General features: G+C 31.8%; 3 protein-coding genes and 1 long non-coding RNA gene across 4 annotated transcripts; all 4 read left to right on the forward strand.

Annotated features, from left to right (window-relative positions):
- The first annotated feature begins 3,614 nt into the window (after nucleotides 1–3,614).
- LOC120180926 lies at nucleotides 3,615–16,273 on the forward strand. The gene is made up of 3 exons (XR_005521720.1): nucleotides 3,615–3,720; nucleotides 15,786–15,791; nucleotides 16,262–16,273. It is a non-coding gene; the product is annotated as an uncharacterized LOC120180926 (long non-coding RNA).
- On the forward strand, nucleotides 3,805–7,241 carry LOC120180923 (probable glycosyltransferase At5g03795). Its single transcript, XM_039186195.1, has 4 exons — nucleotides 3,805–4,168; nucleotides 4,456–4,757; nucleotides 6,048–6,396; nucleotides 6,479–7,241. The coding sequence occupies exons 1-4, from the start codon at nucleotides 3,854–3,856 to the stop codon at nucleotides 7,157–7,159; spliced, it is 1,647 nt and encodes a 548-aa protein (XP_039042126.1). The 5' UTR covers nucleotides 3,805–3,853; the 3' UTR covers nucleotides 7,160–7,241.
- Nucleotides 9,985–11,540, forward strand: LOC120180925 (embryonic protein DC-8-like). The gene is made up of 3 exons (XM_039186197.1): nucleotides 9,985–10,134; nucleotides 10,219–11,190; nucleotides 11,260–11,540. The coding sequence occupies exons 1-3, from the start codon at nucleotides 10,033–10,035 to the stop codon at nucleotides 11,527–11,529; spliced, it is 1,344 nt and encodes a 447-aa protein (XP_039042128.1). The 5' UTR covers nucleotides 9,985–10,032; the 3' UTR covers nucleotides 11,530–11,540.
- On the forward strand, nucleotides 12,607–14,344 carry LOC120180924 (60S ribosomal protein L24-like). Its single transcript, XM_039186196.1, has 5 exons — nucleotides 12,607–12,751; nucleotides 13,243–13,318; nucleotides 13,405–13,506; nucleotides 13,756–13,904; nucleotides 14,007–14,344. Exons 1-5 carry the CDS (start codon nucleotides 12,741–12,743, stop codon nucleotides 14,161–14,163), a joined length of 495 nt encoding a protein of 164 aa, XP_039042127.1. The 5' UTR covers nucleotides 12,607–12,740; the 3' UTR covers nucleotides 14,164–14,344.
- Nucleotides 16,274–16,575: the final 302 nt, after the last annotated feature.

Below are 16,575 nucleotides of genomic sequence, written 5' to 3' on the forward strand. Positions count from 1 at the left end.
AAACATAACATGTGATTTGGGTTCAGAGTATAATTTGGTGCAAAATTAAGTAAGAAATAGCAAAACTTTCAACTTATAAGTAATTAAAGTAATTAGTAGATTGATTTTTAAGTTCAAGTTGAATCTTTTATCTCTAGACTGATATATATATATATATACACACACACGTTGCATATGAAAAATATGAAGAAATATCTATTTATATCATATATGATTAAAAAATTTAAATTGGAATTAAATAATACTATAAATTATAAATATTTAGAATTAAATTTGAATAAAAATTCGAACAATTCAACTCGACTCGAATTTCATAAACTCAAATCAAATCGTAAAATTTTTAATCAAGTTTGAGTTATAAAATAAGAAACGTCTATTTGGACAACTTAAACATTTTTTTATTTAATTCAACTCGATTCGATTGAGTGTTATCGTAATTATAAGTAAAAACCTACATTATCGTGTGGATTTGGCATTGAAGCAGCAGCCACCGAAATTTGCATTTAAAATATTTGGGCGAGCATAAGCTAATTTGTAGCCACTTACCCGTTACCAGATATTCCAAAAACATTCCCAATATACTTTAAACAAATCCCTTAAATAACTCATGTGTTTCAAATAACTCTATTTTCTTCATAAGTGGTAAGCAAACCGAACCTTCATAATCAACTCCATAAACATTCCCAATATACTTTAAACAAAGGGATTTTTATGGGAACAATATCGTTTCTAAAAAAATTATTTAGAGAAATGATTTATATTTTAGTTACGTAAGAATGACTTTCCAAAAACATGTAATTCGTACATTCGTAATCATTCAACTTTCAATGTAATTGCAATTGTCATGTTCGTTGGTACTAGGAGTGTAAACGAGCCGAGTTGAGCTCGAGTATTGCTGAGCTCGACTCGACTCGAAAACTCTGAAATGGAGTTCGACTCGACTCGAAAACTCACGAGTTTAAAATTTTTAAGCTCGACTCGAACTCGAAATCCTGAACTGAAGCTCGTTAGCAGCTCGAAAAGGCTCGAAATGAAAAAAAAAATCTTAAACTTAACAAGATTGAATCCTCAAATTCAAACTCGAACCGGAACCTTAAATACATGAAAGCCTTATTGTATTTTTTAAAAAAATCAACACATAAATGTTAATATTATTAATAATTTATTTTTTAAAAAATAAAATCTTAATATATTATATTTTCGAGTTACTCATGAGCTTTTCGAGTCGAGTATCAAGTAGCTCGTTTCGGCTCGTTAAGAATTCGAGTCGAGATCGAGTTCGAGTCGAGTCCATTCGATCCGAATATTTATCGAGCCTTGACCGAGTCGAGCTCGAGTAGCTCGTGATCTGTCTCGTCTCATTTACAGCCCTAGTTGATACCCCATTTTTAACAATTTGTTCTTCGGGTTAAGCATTAAATTGCGAGTCTGGTTATATGTATTTTTTTCATCCATTTAAGACTAGAGAGATTTTAATTAAGCATACAATTGGATAAGATTTATTCGATTATTCTAATAAAATCATCTTGCAGAGCAAAAAAAAAATGCAAACCTACTAATGCTTTGGTTGCAAGAGCACGCCTTGCCTAACTAAATATAAACAGCCAAGGGATCTAAATCCTACAATAAAAGGGGCTGCTTTAACCTTCAATGGAACATTGATCATACTATACTACATGTATATATAGTTGTTGGGTCGTTTGAGGGAGTGAAGTTCTTCCGGATAAGTAAAGAGTATAGAAAATTTTGTAAATTATCAACTTTGTATGTGATGATAGTCGTGAACATTGCACTCTAAGCTTTCATTTTTTTCATACCTTAATTCTTTTCATGAGTCATTTTATTTTCAAGTGTTTTCATAATTTGTTTGACCACCCAAATAATTTTTTTATAGATTTGATTATGATATAATTTTTAATTTTTAATGTATTTATTTTTAAAAATATTAATAATAAATTTATTATAATGGTTTATTTTAAAGGATTCAAATAGTTATAGATTAAATTTGTGGAGTCTAGGTATTTTTCATGAAACATATTAAATTTGCATTTAAGATGTCAAAAATGAGTGAATTAGGAATTTTGAGGTCCAACTGTTGTCAATGAAGACATCGATGGTGGTCGATGTGATCGACGATGGTGGTGAGAGACGATCGTCGGAAGAGTTTGGTTTAATACATGGTTCAAATTGATATTTTATCTAAAGTTTAACGAATAATATTTTATCTAAAGTTTAAGATTAACTTAAAATTAATCACTTTAATAACGTGTCATGTCATGAAACTAACAAGAATTAACGAATCAATAATTAAAATAAGATAAATCAAAAATAAAAATTATCAAAATATAATTTTTTTTTGAAAACCAATAATAAAAATGAGACATGAAAACATAAATGGTCATCATATAATTTATTGTTTTTAAAATATTACAATAATATCAACTACTAATTAAACTAAGACTTAAAAGTAAAATGTTTTAATTTTTATTTTTTTAATAATCTAGAATGATTATAAGAGACTATCTGTTTTAAAAAAAATAACCATTAATAATATATATATATATACCTTATAAATATAACTACTTAAACTTAAGATGATATCTAAAAATAATTTTTTATTACCTAGATTACTTAATAAATTCTTTAATTAAACTTAAGTTTATCCCAAATAGGGATGCTTTAATGAGTTGAGCATCTAGAACTCGACTTGATTAAAGCTCAACTCAGGTTGACTTGATTCAAACTCGAGTTCGATTCGAGATCTTAACGAGTTGAGTCGATTCTATTTTTAAAAAATTACTAATTTACTAATAGATAATAAAAAATACTAATCTATTAATTTTATAATAATTAATAATTATTATTTTATTACACTCAAAATCAAACCCTAATTATCATTTTAATGTATTTGTGGATTGTTGCTTTATAGTTTAGACTTTAAAATTGTTTCATACACTCTTTTGAATTTTTTGATTAAATCTATTAAATTAAGCTCCATATAATATTAGTATATTTTATCTATAATAAAAGAAACAAGGTAAATTTTTTTATAAGTTTAACGAGCAACGAGCTTAATGAGAAATGAGTTGAGCAATAAGTTTTTTGAACGAGCACGAGTCAAAATTTTTTAATAAATTTAACAAGTAACGATCTAAATCGAATAAAAAAATTTGTTAACAAGTACGAATCAAACATAATCAAAATTAAGTTAGACTCATTCGATAAATACCCTAATCCCAAATTTCCCAACCGTTACCGAAATAAATGAGAGAGGTGAGCTTGCACGCGAAGCTAGTAAATTAATAGCTAAAATACGAAACTACCCTCCGGTCTCCATGAACAGAGGAATAAACAAGCGCTCAACTCAAATTTATCCTGTTGTTGAGGCTCAAGCTCAACTCAAATTTATCTATGGATCTAATTTATCTTAATTAATAATATTTGCGAAGGAAATAAATTAGATTATTAAAATTATTCTTATTTATATAGTATTTGAATTAAATTAATGGATTAATAAATAAAATATCGATTATATATATATATATATATAATATAAGTAGTAAGTTATAACAGACGCAGAGGATCATGTCAAAGTGAAAATAAGAAGGGAAGAAAGAGGCGAATTAAATATAGAATCGGTGATTGGAGAGGGGTGGAATGGGAAGAATGAAAAATTGCATGAAGGAAGGTAGAATAAAGAGGACGCTTGGCAATCGGCATGTCTTGTGTCCACCTGTTTCTTCACCAACACAAAACAACAAACCACCCTCCCCCCCCAAATCAACCCATTTTTCCAGTCATTCTGATGCAAACTGTTAACGCATCGTAAAATCCCTTTGGAGAAACTCGGAAGATGGCCACAACTTGGTTTGCTTGTTGTTTTTCAACACCCCCAACGCCATCTTCTTCATCAAAAATCAAGCTTTTGTTCTTTGCAGTCCCGTTGATCCTGGCATCACTCGTTGTTTTTGTTCTGCTCCCAACAAACTCAACCTGGGATCTCATCTCTACCCTCCCTTCTTCCACCTCTAATAGCAGCGAGAAACTTGCTGCAGCCGCGCCTGCTGAAGAACCAATGGATGTTGGAAGCCGCCCGGGAGAAGCAGCACCGTCGGAAGAGGCTTCGCCGCCACATGCTTTTAAAGCAGTGACGAAAATTCAAGAACTAGTGAGTGATAAATTTATTCTCTTTTCCATTTTCTTTAAAATTGTCATTGTCAGCATATTATACTGCCTGCTGCTGTCTTTGGGATTAATTATAAAACAAATTACTGTTGAAAACTCCGTAGTCATAAAGCTTGCTCCTTTTGGTTGCATGTCTCATATGAGAAAGTAAAGTATTTTATATTATTTTTTTTAAGAAAGAGTTTTAAATCCATTTTGAAGTCTTGGAAATTGTGCCGGCTGGTCATTAGAGTCAAACTTAGCCCATTATTCTGGTCTAATTGTGTGCAGAATGAAACAAAGGAAGAGGGCTTAAATACTACCACTTATTGGGCAGCAAATGGTACGATATTATGCGTACATGAAACCATAGCTCTGCCCTTGAAACGAAATGGTACGATATTATGCGTAAATGAAACCATAGCTCTCCCCTTGAAACGAAGCAGAGGAGTTAGAAGCAAATTAGATAGAGTTGAAGCAGGTTTACAAAGAGCTCGATCGGCCATAAAAGAAGCAAAGAATGGGAGCCAATTACAAGATCCTGACTATGTACCAAATGGTCCTATGTATTGGGATGCCAAGGCCTTCCACAGGTATCTTCTTTTTGTCTATTACTCTAACTGTACTAGACAAAGAAAATGACTTGATGTTGATCAACATAAAGAAGATAATAAAATAGAGAAAAGTAGAAGGACAGGTCATTTAAGAAATTAATGAAGATTTTAGCATGTTGGTGTTGGATTTGCCCTTGTGAATGGGGTGATTAAAAATCAAGCCAACCAGAGTGATTTGCTTAAGATTTTGGGTCTCTGTTATGGAAAAAAATAAATAAAACCAAAACTCCTAAACAGTGTTGAAAGGCGGGCGTACTACTTTGACAAACGACAAGACGTTTGTTTAAGTCCCCCATCAAAAACAACACAAAGCTGAGAGTGAAAAGGACAGGACATATATGAAAGAGTTAATTGTATATCTGATCATGTAATTATAGTTTTATTGATTATTTTAATTTTTAAAATTTATAAAATAATTATCTGATTATTTTAATTTTTTAAATTTATAAAATAATTATTTGATTATTTATATATTTTAAATTTATATTTTTTTATTAAAAATTTGTCAGTCGTTTGAATTGAGATTTAACATTTTTACTGGGATATAATAAAATATCTGATTTCAGAATCGTTTAAGTTGTATTTATGAATCAATTTTCTGTTTATAATATATCGTTAAGCTAATGCTTAAAATATTATGTCGTAGAGTTAATGTTTGAAAACAACGACAATATTAATAGATATCATTAAAATATGAATTATCATATTTCTATCAATATATTAACGTCTAACTCAAATAAGCTTTAACTTTTTAATGGAAAAGGACACTATTAGAACAAATGAATAGTCAAATGATTATTTTATAATTTTTAATAATGTAATACTCAACAAAATAACATCTTATAGTTGAGAATTATTTTATACCTTTTAATAGTCGATGATTCAATTAGTCAGTTCCTAGTTCCCTATAATTAGGAATTATTTGTATACTTTAGTAACTTTACTCCTAATAAAATTGTTAATTATTACATAAATACATGATATGATGTGTTATGAAATGAGAAATATTGTACGAGGTTCCATGAACTCATTATTTAGAATAGAATTAACTGATTATTTGATTTTTTTTATTTTGTTTAAAATTTACATTATTATGTTCCTAATTCTAAAAGTTCGGACCCGAACAGGCCCGGTTAAAGTATGCTTTTATTTAAAAATAATAAAATATAATTCCATATCATATTGATATGTTTATATAATTAGATTTTAAAAATACATTTCTTAAATTATATATAGACTGGGTTTAACTCAAATCTTCGTAATTTATAGGAGCTACCTGGAGATGGAGAAACAATTCAAGGTCTTCGTTTACAAAGAAGGGGAGCCTCCGGTGTTTCATGATGGTCCTTGCAAGAGCATCTATTCCATGGAAGGAAATTTCATTTATCAGATGGATGTTGATTCCAAATTCCAAACCAATGATCCCCTCAAAGCTCATGTTTTTTACCTCCCATTTAGTGTGGCAAAGATGGTCCGATTCGTTTATTCGCGTGACACCCGTGATTTTGGTCCCATACGAAGGACCGTCATTGACTACATCAATCTCGTTGCGCAGAAATACCCTTACTGGAATCGGAGCCACGGTGCTGATCATTTCATGGTCGCCTGTCATGATTGGGTTAGTTTTTTTTATCGTTTCAGCGTCATGACCATAGTTGATGTAGATTCGAGTTTGAGGTTTTTTATGGTTTTATACGCAGGGGCCAGAAGCTAGCTTTTCACTTCCTTACCTAGAAAGGAACTCCATTCGAGCTCTATGCAATGCAAACACATCCGAAAGATTCAACCCGGTCAAGGATGTCTCGATTCCGGAAATCAATCTCCTAACCGATAAATTAACTGGTTTGATCGGTGGACCATCGGCTTCTCGGCGTAGTATCTTGGCATTCTTCGCAGGAGGGGTTCATGGTCCGATAAGACCAATCCTACTCGAGCATTGGGAAGGAAAGGATGAAGACATTAAGGTACATAAATACCTTCCAAGAGGTGGTAATTACCATGAAATGATGAGAAATAGCAAGTATTGCATTTGTCCTAGTGGGTACGAAGTTGCGAGTCCGAGGATCGTCGAGGCATTGTACAACGGATGCGTTCCGGTGCTTATTTCAAAGAGCTATGTGCCACCATTTAGTGATGTTTTGAGATGGAAATCGTTTTCTGTGGTGGTTTCGGTCGACGAGATCCCGAAACTGAAGGAGATATTAACGAGCATATCGACAAGGCAGTATATAAGAATGCAGAGGAGAGTGTTGCAAGTAAGAAGGCATTTTGTGTTCAATTCGCCGCCGAAGCGATTCGATGTGTTTCACATGATACTTCACTCGGTTTGGCTTAGAAGACTCAACGTTAGGATCAGTGAGGATGATTGGAGTCGTGGGTAATTGATGGCAGATTTTAGAAGTAATTAATCATTTCTACTGAATTCGAATTTGGTTGTAGATTTACATGTGTTTTCTGTGTACGGTTTGTAAGGAAATAAAATAATATTTGATAGCCATAAATGGAAATTAATCAAAACTTTATAAATAACTTAGTGTTATTTAATTGACTTAGTGTTATTTAATTGATTTTCGACAATATATATATATATATATTATGATATATTGTTACTCTAATCACAAATTGATTTTATTGGATTCGATTAGTCACGTCTGCAGGGTACATCATCAATAATTCTTTTGTGTTGTATATAGGGTATGTACATTATCAATGGTTCTTTTGTGTTGTATATAGGGTATTATCAATGGTTCTTTTGTGTTGTATAATGGTTCTTTTGTGTTGTATATAGGGTATGTACATTATCAATGGTTCTTTTGTGTTGTATAGATGAAGTCTTACTGGTTGTTTGTTTTTTGTATTGGTTTGGGTATAGCAGTGGGGTATATAGTTATTTGTAATCTGTGAGTATTGTTGGGGTAATGAAATTTATTATTTATTTAAATTATTATATTAATATTATAAATCATTGTATTAATACTATAACTGTCAATAATAACATTAGTTGAGCAAACTATAACATTGATATTTTTTAGATGTAAAAATTGTATTCAACATGCATAAATCAAATGATCTTAAAAGTTAAAAAAATTATTATTATTTTTTGAAATTTTGAATTCGAACACTACGTATGCATAGATATATGAGTATCTAAAAAAAATATAAGAGTCGCATTTTATTTTTTTCTCCAAACTTGAGAATCATTAATCTATAAATAACAAATTAATCCTATATAATTTATATGGAATAAAGTAGCCTCCTCTTTTAAATTTATGTAACTATCATCATTAAACGTTAACTTAAAAAAGCATGAACCAACTGACTCTAATATTTAAAGGACTTATTATTCTCTCTAGAGGTCATGGATTCAAGTATCAGTAGGAGTATGAATATTCATTTTCAATTGATTGATAATTTTTAAATATATATTGTCTTGTATTTACTCACAAGATGTATATAAAAAAAAGTTAACTTAAAAGTTCAATTATTAGATTGATTTATTTGTTTGTTTTTTCTCTTAAAGTTACATTTTATTTGTTTTTGAATTACCTCTCAAGTATTCTAAATATTTTTAAATAATGCAGTAAAATTATAAAAAAAATTATAGGACTCGAAGAGTACGCTGAGCGTCACTAACAATAATTATCATTAATTTAATTTAATAAAAATTTAAAATTATAAAGAACTCAACATATAATTAAAAATTAATTAAAAATCTATAGGTAAATTATTTAAAATAAAAATATTTATTACATTATTTTTCATAATTTTTTAACAATAAAAAATCTAAAAGTAAATTATTTAAAATAAAAAATTAAAATTCTGTGGCGCCTGCCGATGATGGCGTGGACGACCGCCCAAGTTTGAAACAAAATAAAAAAAAACTTACCTTATCGGATTAGCTGCGCGAACAGAGGGAACTGACAGTCAGACTCAAATGGAGGCCAGTAGGGAGGGAGGAACGATGGTGCCTATCTCACCGATGGAAGAGGCTAATGGCAATTTCGATTTCACTGATAAAGAAAAATATTTAAGGTTTTTAATTTAGGGGTTGATATTTGATCCAATTATTATTAAAAAATTTATGGAAAATAATGTAATTAATATTTTATTTTAAATAAGAGTTAATTGTATCATATGTCCTCAAAGTATGATCCTCATTTTAAATTGGTCCATAAACTTTTAAATGTTCCAATTTCATCCCTAAACTATGACTATGATTCTAAATTAGTCCTCAATCTTTAAACATGACAATTTCATCTCCAAACTATGACCTTCATTCTAAATTGGTCCCCAAAGTTTTTGAATATTCCAATTTCATCCCAAACTAAATGTATACACTAATCACATCCCTTGTTAATAAAAGCATTAGGCCAAGTTATATTATTATATGTTTGAAAAAAACAAAATTTAGGTTAAATTATGGTTGAAACTAATTACATATTTGGATAAATTTGGGGATGAAATTGGAATATTCAAAAGTTTGGGGATCAATTTTGAAAAAGAGACATAGTTTAGGGATTAAATTATAATATTCAAAAGTTTAAGGACTAATTTAGAATGTTTGAGGATGAAATTAAAATATTCAAAAGTTTAGAGATAAATTTAAAATGAAGATCATAGTTTGAGAACATATAATATAATTAACTCTTTAAATAATTTATTTTTAAATTTTTAACTAATTTATAATTATAAGTTTAGTTATAAAATTTTAAAATTTTATAAATTAAATCAATAGTATTAATTGAGAGTGATATTCAACGGTACTCGTTTGACAAACTCGTACTAAAAAAAATACGCACATCATTCGATTTTCTTCTTCATATGTATCTAAGGCTTTGCTTTTTCTTTTCCAACACAGAAGGCTTTGCATCTAATTTTAATTATAAAAGTACACGTGGCAAATTATTGGACAGGTGGAAAGATACGGTAATGAAAAACGAAGTTGGCTAAGTTAATGTGAACACACCGACACAGTACACCAATCCATTCCACCGCTCGATGACATTAACACGTCATCCTTTCAAAAGCCTGGAGGGCGCCACTTGTCATCCATAATCTCATGGTTAACACGTGGCAATTAAGCATAGAGAGCACTCTGCCTTGTACGTGTGATGCTCGCAAGACTGCAGCAAATCCTATATATAGATCCATCGCATGCATTTCTCCTTCACCAGCCTAAAGAAAAATATACGAAGATCGAGCCGAGGTTCATTAAACAAATTGTTCCGGTGAGTTCGTGTTTGAGATTTGAACCATGTCGACTAGGCAAGAGAAGGAGCGCAAGGCGGAGGCGGCGGCGACACAAGCGGCTGATGATCTTAAGGATATTAACCGTGGAAGAGAATATGAGGAGAGAGTTGTTTACAAGGAAGAATGGGATCAATCGTCGCCGCCGCAACAACAACAAAGGAGGCCCGAGGAACGTGTTGTGTATAAGGAGGAAAGGGAAACAACACCGCGGCAACAGCAACAGAGCCCTGGAGTTATCGGGACGGTGTTGAGGGCGGTGCAAGGAACATACGAGCATGCCAAAGAAGCCGTCGTGGGTAAAAACCACGAGGCGGCGGAAGTCACGACGGAGAAAGAAAACGAGGGTGCGGAGAAGGCGAAACAGGCAAAGGATGCTACAAAAGAGAAGGCCGGTGAATATACAGATTACGCCTCCCGGAAAACCAAGGAGACGGGAGACTCGGCGGCAGATAAAGCTTCCGAGTATACAGATTATGCATCTCAGAAGGCAAAGGAGGCGAGAGACACTACAGCCCAAAAGACCAAAGAAACCAAAGATTCAGTCACCGGTAAAGCTTCTGAATATACAGATTATACAGCACAGAAATCTAAGGATGCGAAGGATGCTACAATGGGGAAAGCGGCTGAATATAAGGATTACACAGCTGATAAAGCCAAGCAGGCAAGAGATGCCACAGGGCAAAAGGCTTCCTATTATGCAGATTATGCAGCACAGAAAGCTAAGGATACAAAGGATACTACAATGGAGAAAGCGGCTGCATATAAGGACTATGCTGCGGAGAAAGCTAAGGATGCAAAAGATACAACCGCGCAAAAGGCTTCCGAATATACAGATTATGCAGCACAGAAAGCTAAGGATGCAAAGGATGCTACAATAGAGAAAGCGACTGAATATAAGGACTATGCAGCGGAGAAAGGCAAGGAAGCCAAGGACGCGACGGCTGAGAAGACAAAACAAGGTACAGAATATGCAGCAGAGAAAACTAGAGAAGGTAAATATTATACCGCAGAAAAAGCAAAGGAAGGTAAGGATGTTACTGTTAGTAAACTTGGGGAGTTGAAAGATTCTGCTGCTGATGCTGCTAAGAGAGCTATGGATTTCCTCACCGGGAAAACCGAAGAAACACAGCACAAGGCCGCAGAGAATGCAGACAAGACCAAGGTGACGACCGATACACCTTTATTTGTTTCATATTGAAATTGTACTCAAATTTTGCTTAACTTTTTATAGGAGAAGTTGAGTGAAACAACCGAGTCAACAAGACAGAAAATGGAAGAAATGAAGCTGAGAGGTGATGAAGGTGGACGGAAGACTCACAGTGGTGCTGGGAAACGCCAAGGCCGTGAAGGGTTGACGGAGACGATAGTGGTTAAAGTTGAAGAATCCCCAGCAGGAGCCATTGATGCTACCTTGAAATCATCGGATCAAACTTTCAACGATGTCGGGCGTGTTGACGAGGAAGGATTTATACGTGATCGCTCGAGCAAAACCAAAATGTGAAATGGGATCGGACGAGCTATGCATATACCCTTGGTATAGGGTGGCATATTTATGTTACTTTTCATTGTTTTGATTCTGTTTGTTTATGGTTTTGTAATGGAAGTACCTTTTTGTGGGCTGTTCTAAATAAAAAATGGGTATGTATTCCAGAACTACATGTGGGTGCTTTAATCTTGTTATAACCTACAAAAATTTCCAATATGTATTTATTACAAATATTAATATAATAAATAATATAATGATATTGTAGGAAGAGATACGTAATATAATAGAGAAAAATCAATTTTGGGCCCCAACATTGCCACATTTCTATGTCCAAGACCTTTTTCCATTTTTAATATCTAAACAAACAATAATTTGAAACAAAATAGTGTCTATCAGATTAAGATTTGATTAATTTATTTAAAAACCATTGAATGTTTTATAGCACGTTCCAATCTAATGATGTAATGACAATAATACATGTAGAATCTATTCTTAATTTTAAACAAAATGTTGTTTATCGAAATAACCGGGCAAAAAATATTTAATATTCAATTGTTGGAATCATATTCAATAAATTAATGAGAGAAAATAAATGATAAAGGTATTTTGTTGAGTCATTGGATTATTAGAAGTTAGTTTTTTTGAGTAAAATTATAAAATAATCATCCAATTATTCATATGTTTTAAATTTATTTTTTTAATAAAAAATGATGACCGTCTTATATGTTATGAACTCGTGTGAAAAATAATGATCGTCTAAGTTGAATATTATCTATAGTTTGAGATTTTGAGATAATATTTTAGAATCTTTCAGTCAGCAGTTAACGTTCAGCTCAGATTGTAATCAATTTTTTAATGAAAAAAGTAAATTTATTATATGAATAGTCGAATGATTAATCAAGGTACTCAACAAACCAAAATCTTTATAAAGTCATTTTATATCTTTTAATAATTAAAGTATTCAACAATATAACAACGTAATCATTTTGTAATTTTTAATAATAAGAACTAAAAAAATACCGGATTATATATAAATTTTAAATTATTTTTATTTAGGCTTGGTTACAGTTCATTCAGTGACGGGCCAGTCAGAGCTGGTAATTTTGTGAATTTGACACAATATAAGGGTCGTTTTCCATAAACCCTTGATATACATTAGCAACGCCGCTAGGATTTGCAGGGATTCCACAGCCGAGGTCAGATCAACAACCACCGCAGTCGCAGCCATGGTTCTCAAGTAAGTTCTTCATCTCCTCCTCTCTTTGTCGTTATCATCATCTCGAAATGGAATTTCTTTTTATTTTATTTTATTTTATTTCAGCTTGATTGAAATATGACTGTTAATTTTGTGCCAGGAATTGAATTTTCAGCTATCTTTTTTTCAACAATGATGAGATATATATTTTAAATGCCCATTTCCTTGTTATCCAGTGTTGTTCGGAGGAACTCTCTCCGTTGGAAGTTTTGCAAATTTGATTTGTTTAATTTGTAGCATGCATTTTAACTTGCTCACTTCCCCGTATTGGCGCAAATTGCATAAAGAATTATGTGATGTTAATGATGCAATCGTCTGATTGAATGGTTAGATTGATGTATGAACATCTATTGAGTCCGTCAGTTTGAATTCCCTTTGGGAAATTGATATTATCTATTGGGTTTCTTATTTTGTGCTGAAAGTTAGTAGAATTTCTAGACCTTTTACTTGACTGTGTTCTGTTGATGTGTTAGGACGGAGCTTTGCCGGTTTAGTGGTGCCAAGATATACCCAGGGAAAGGCATCAGATTTGTTCGTTCCGATTCTCAGGTGAATTTCCGTCGAATTCTGATTTGAGGTGGTTGATATTATATTGTTCTAGTGGCAATAAAGCTGTGATCTTCATCGATTTTTAGGTCTTCCTATTTTCCAATTCAAAATGCAAGAGGTACTTCCACAACCGTCTGAAGCCATCCAAACTTACATGGACAGCCATGTATAGGAAGCAACACAAGAAGGTGAGTGTGAGGATTGTTACATCAATTTTCTCGTATAAATCCGACATAAAAATCCATCAGTCAGCCGTGTTTTTTGGGGATTGGCTTCTATTACTAAAGATTTTAATGTTTAGCATCTCATTTTATCTTATAAAAGATTTTCCAGATAAGGTGATTAACATGATGGGACTAAAGTAACTATTTTCTATAATTTTGTTGTTCTCATGCCCATTCTCGTATTTGCTTGGTACTGGATGCATATATATTTAGGACATTGCCCAAGAGGCCGTGAAGAAGAGGAGACGTGCCACGAAGAAGCCTTACTCCAGATCAATTGTGGGTGCCACCTTAGAGGTTATCCAGAAGAAGAGGAGTGAGAAACCCGAAGTTCGTGATGCTGCAAGGGAAGCTGCTCTCCGGTGTGTGGCCTTTTCGTTTGACATACAAGTTTGTACTTGCTGATTTTGACATGTAATAGGTTGTGTATTTATGGATATCTTTTTTCTGTTGTATGTTTTCAGAGAAATCAAGGAAAGGATCAAGAAAACGAAGGATGAAAAGAAGGCAAAGAAAGCAGAAGTAGCAGCAAAGCAACAGAAAACACAGGGCAAGAGTAACATCCCGAAGGGTGGTGCGCCGAAAGGTCCCAAGCTCGGTGGGGGTGGCGGAAAGCGATGAGCATGTTCTTACCTAGCCAGCTAAATAGGTAGTATGTTCATTTTGAAGGCATTCGTGTCGACTGAATGACCACTTTGGCCTTATGGTTCCTGCCTTCATGCTTTTATCATATACCTTGAACTCTGTATTGCATTTTGGTTGTAAAGTAATTTTATGGATTTTGATTTTGTTTTTAAACCTACATTTATAAGGATTTGAACTAAATCAGAGATTTAATATTAAACATTATTAGAAAAATATTTCTGCAATTATTTAGATTTGAGTCCATGTAAAATTTTAAAGCTGGAAATCCTCCATTTTCAACCTTTTCAATTCTAGAAAATATTTTTAGAGGAAACAAAGAAAATATCTTTTAAATTTTATTTTATTTTTCACAAATTTTCAATTTCATTCTTTAATAATTATTTTTTTAAATCAATAAAATATGTTTTATTTTGTTCTTTATTCGCTAATAAAATAAAAATAAAAATGACCTATGTTTCCTGAAACTAAACACAGCCTTATGTTTTAGTCGATATGCACATTGAAAAATGTAATTTTATTCTTTTTGAAAAATTTAAAATCAAATTTAATTAAAAAATTTAAATTAATAAAAATATAATCGTTGATTATCAAATTTATCATCATATCAAATTTAAATATTTTAAAATCATATTTAATTTAATTATTTATTATCTTAATTTCTGTTAATGACCATTGATGAAAAAAAAATAAGAGCATTGCAATAAAAGGAAAAATGAACATTAATGATATCAATGAGATTTTATTAAATATGAACTTGCATATCTAACTTGAAAAATATATTATCTTTAACATGTGCTTACATTTATAGTATAATTTAATAAACTTTAACTTGATAATAATTAAAATAACTTACGAATTTATCATTTTATTATTATTTTGCAATTAAAAGAATTTTAAATAATTTTTTTAGCAGTTTAAGGTGATTACAAAGTATTATCTATTCACAATCTTTCTTAATATTGACATCACTACTTAAATCCAAGATTTCTAGAGAGAATAACATTATCTTTTGTCATTGAATTCGTCTTATAGGATTTGAATAAAAAGTTAGAGATGAACATAACGTTCGGTGAACTGTTCATGAACCGTTCGTATAACGTTCATTAAACTAAATAAATGAGTATGAATACTTTTTTTTATGTTCATTTAATAAACAAACGAATTCGAGCAAAGGTGTGTTCGGTTCATTTATGTTCACGAACAAACTCGTTTATGAGCTCATTTATCGACTCGTTCATTTATGTTCATGAACAAGCTCGTTTACCCAGTTCTCCTTTCCGTTTTATTTTTTTTACATTTTAAATATTAGTGAAATCTTGATCAGAGCTAAACCTATATAAGAAATTACCAGCTTGATCAGAGCTGAACCTGCAGAGTCTTCATACCAGATCCCACAGTACCCCGAAGAAATTAGTTTTCAGACAGTATATTACGGTAGCAAAGAAATCAGAGTTCAGACATATCAATTTAGTAGAAACAATATCCAGAGATCATGAATCAGACAAACATGCTTAAAACTTTAGTAACTTAGAAATCTCGGTACAACACATTTCAAAATAGATAAAACAATCATATAACACATAGGGAACACACTAGAGGATCTAGTTATTTTTCAAAAGTAATTGGTAATTATCCAGCGAGGTAAACATGAAACTTCTTCAACTGATCGAACTTGAGGAATAAGATCCATTTTTAAAAAGTTGGATTACTAACAGACTAATCAATCATTAGGAAAGTGATACATTAGTATCGTATATAATATTCGGATATAACCTTAGGATGTGTCATAAACAACTACATTAGAATTATTTAAGATTCATATATTCTCATGGTGATTACGTACATCATATTCACGTAAAGACATTATAGTCATTTAAATTCCTGAGAAATTTTGGTAATTTAGTTTAATAAAGGTAAACAGTGATTTACAATATTTCATATTTCAAGAGTCTTATCCAGTTTCCAAATCCAATCGAACTGATCAGATCCCAATAATGCGGTACTTATCAAGTTTGTGGGTAGAGTAGTCTCACGAATATTCACTTCTTAGTACTAATTGCGCCATAGAGTTGAGTTGAGCTATGCTGAGCACTTTCAAAATTATCATTGAACGAACCTCGAAGAGATGAACAAGTATTTAGTCATTCCATGACTTGGGGGTATCTTAGGTCATTTACACTCCAGAGGCATTTTACAGTTCAAGGGTATTCCAATCCTTTCTTTCCGTCCAGTCTTTCCATTTAATTCAATTTTTTTGAATAATTCAAACATGAATAGTACTTCTGATGTTTTCATCTTTAGGTGCTTATTGATTAATCAATAATTATAGGTCTTGTACATTCTCGAATGTTAGGATCTGATTATCAGCGACTATCCGAGCAAATCAGG

Source organism: Hibiscus syriacus, unplaced genomic scaffold (genome assembly GCF_006381635.1).
Source record: "Hibiscus syriacus cultivar Baekdansim isolate YM2019G1 unplaced genomic scaffold, ASM638163v2 tig00112503_pilon, whole genome shotgun sequence".
Classification (NCBI taxonomy): domain Eukaryota; kingdom Viridiplantae; phylum Streptophyta; class Magnoliopsida; order Malvales; family Malvaceae; genus Hibiscus; species Hibiscus syriacus.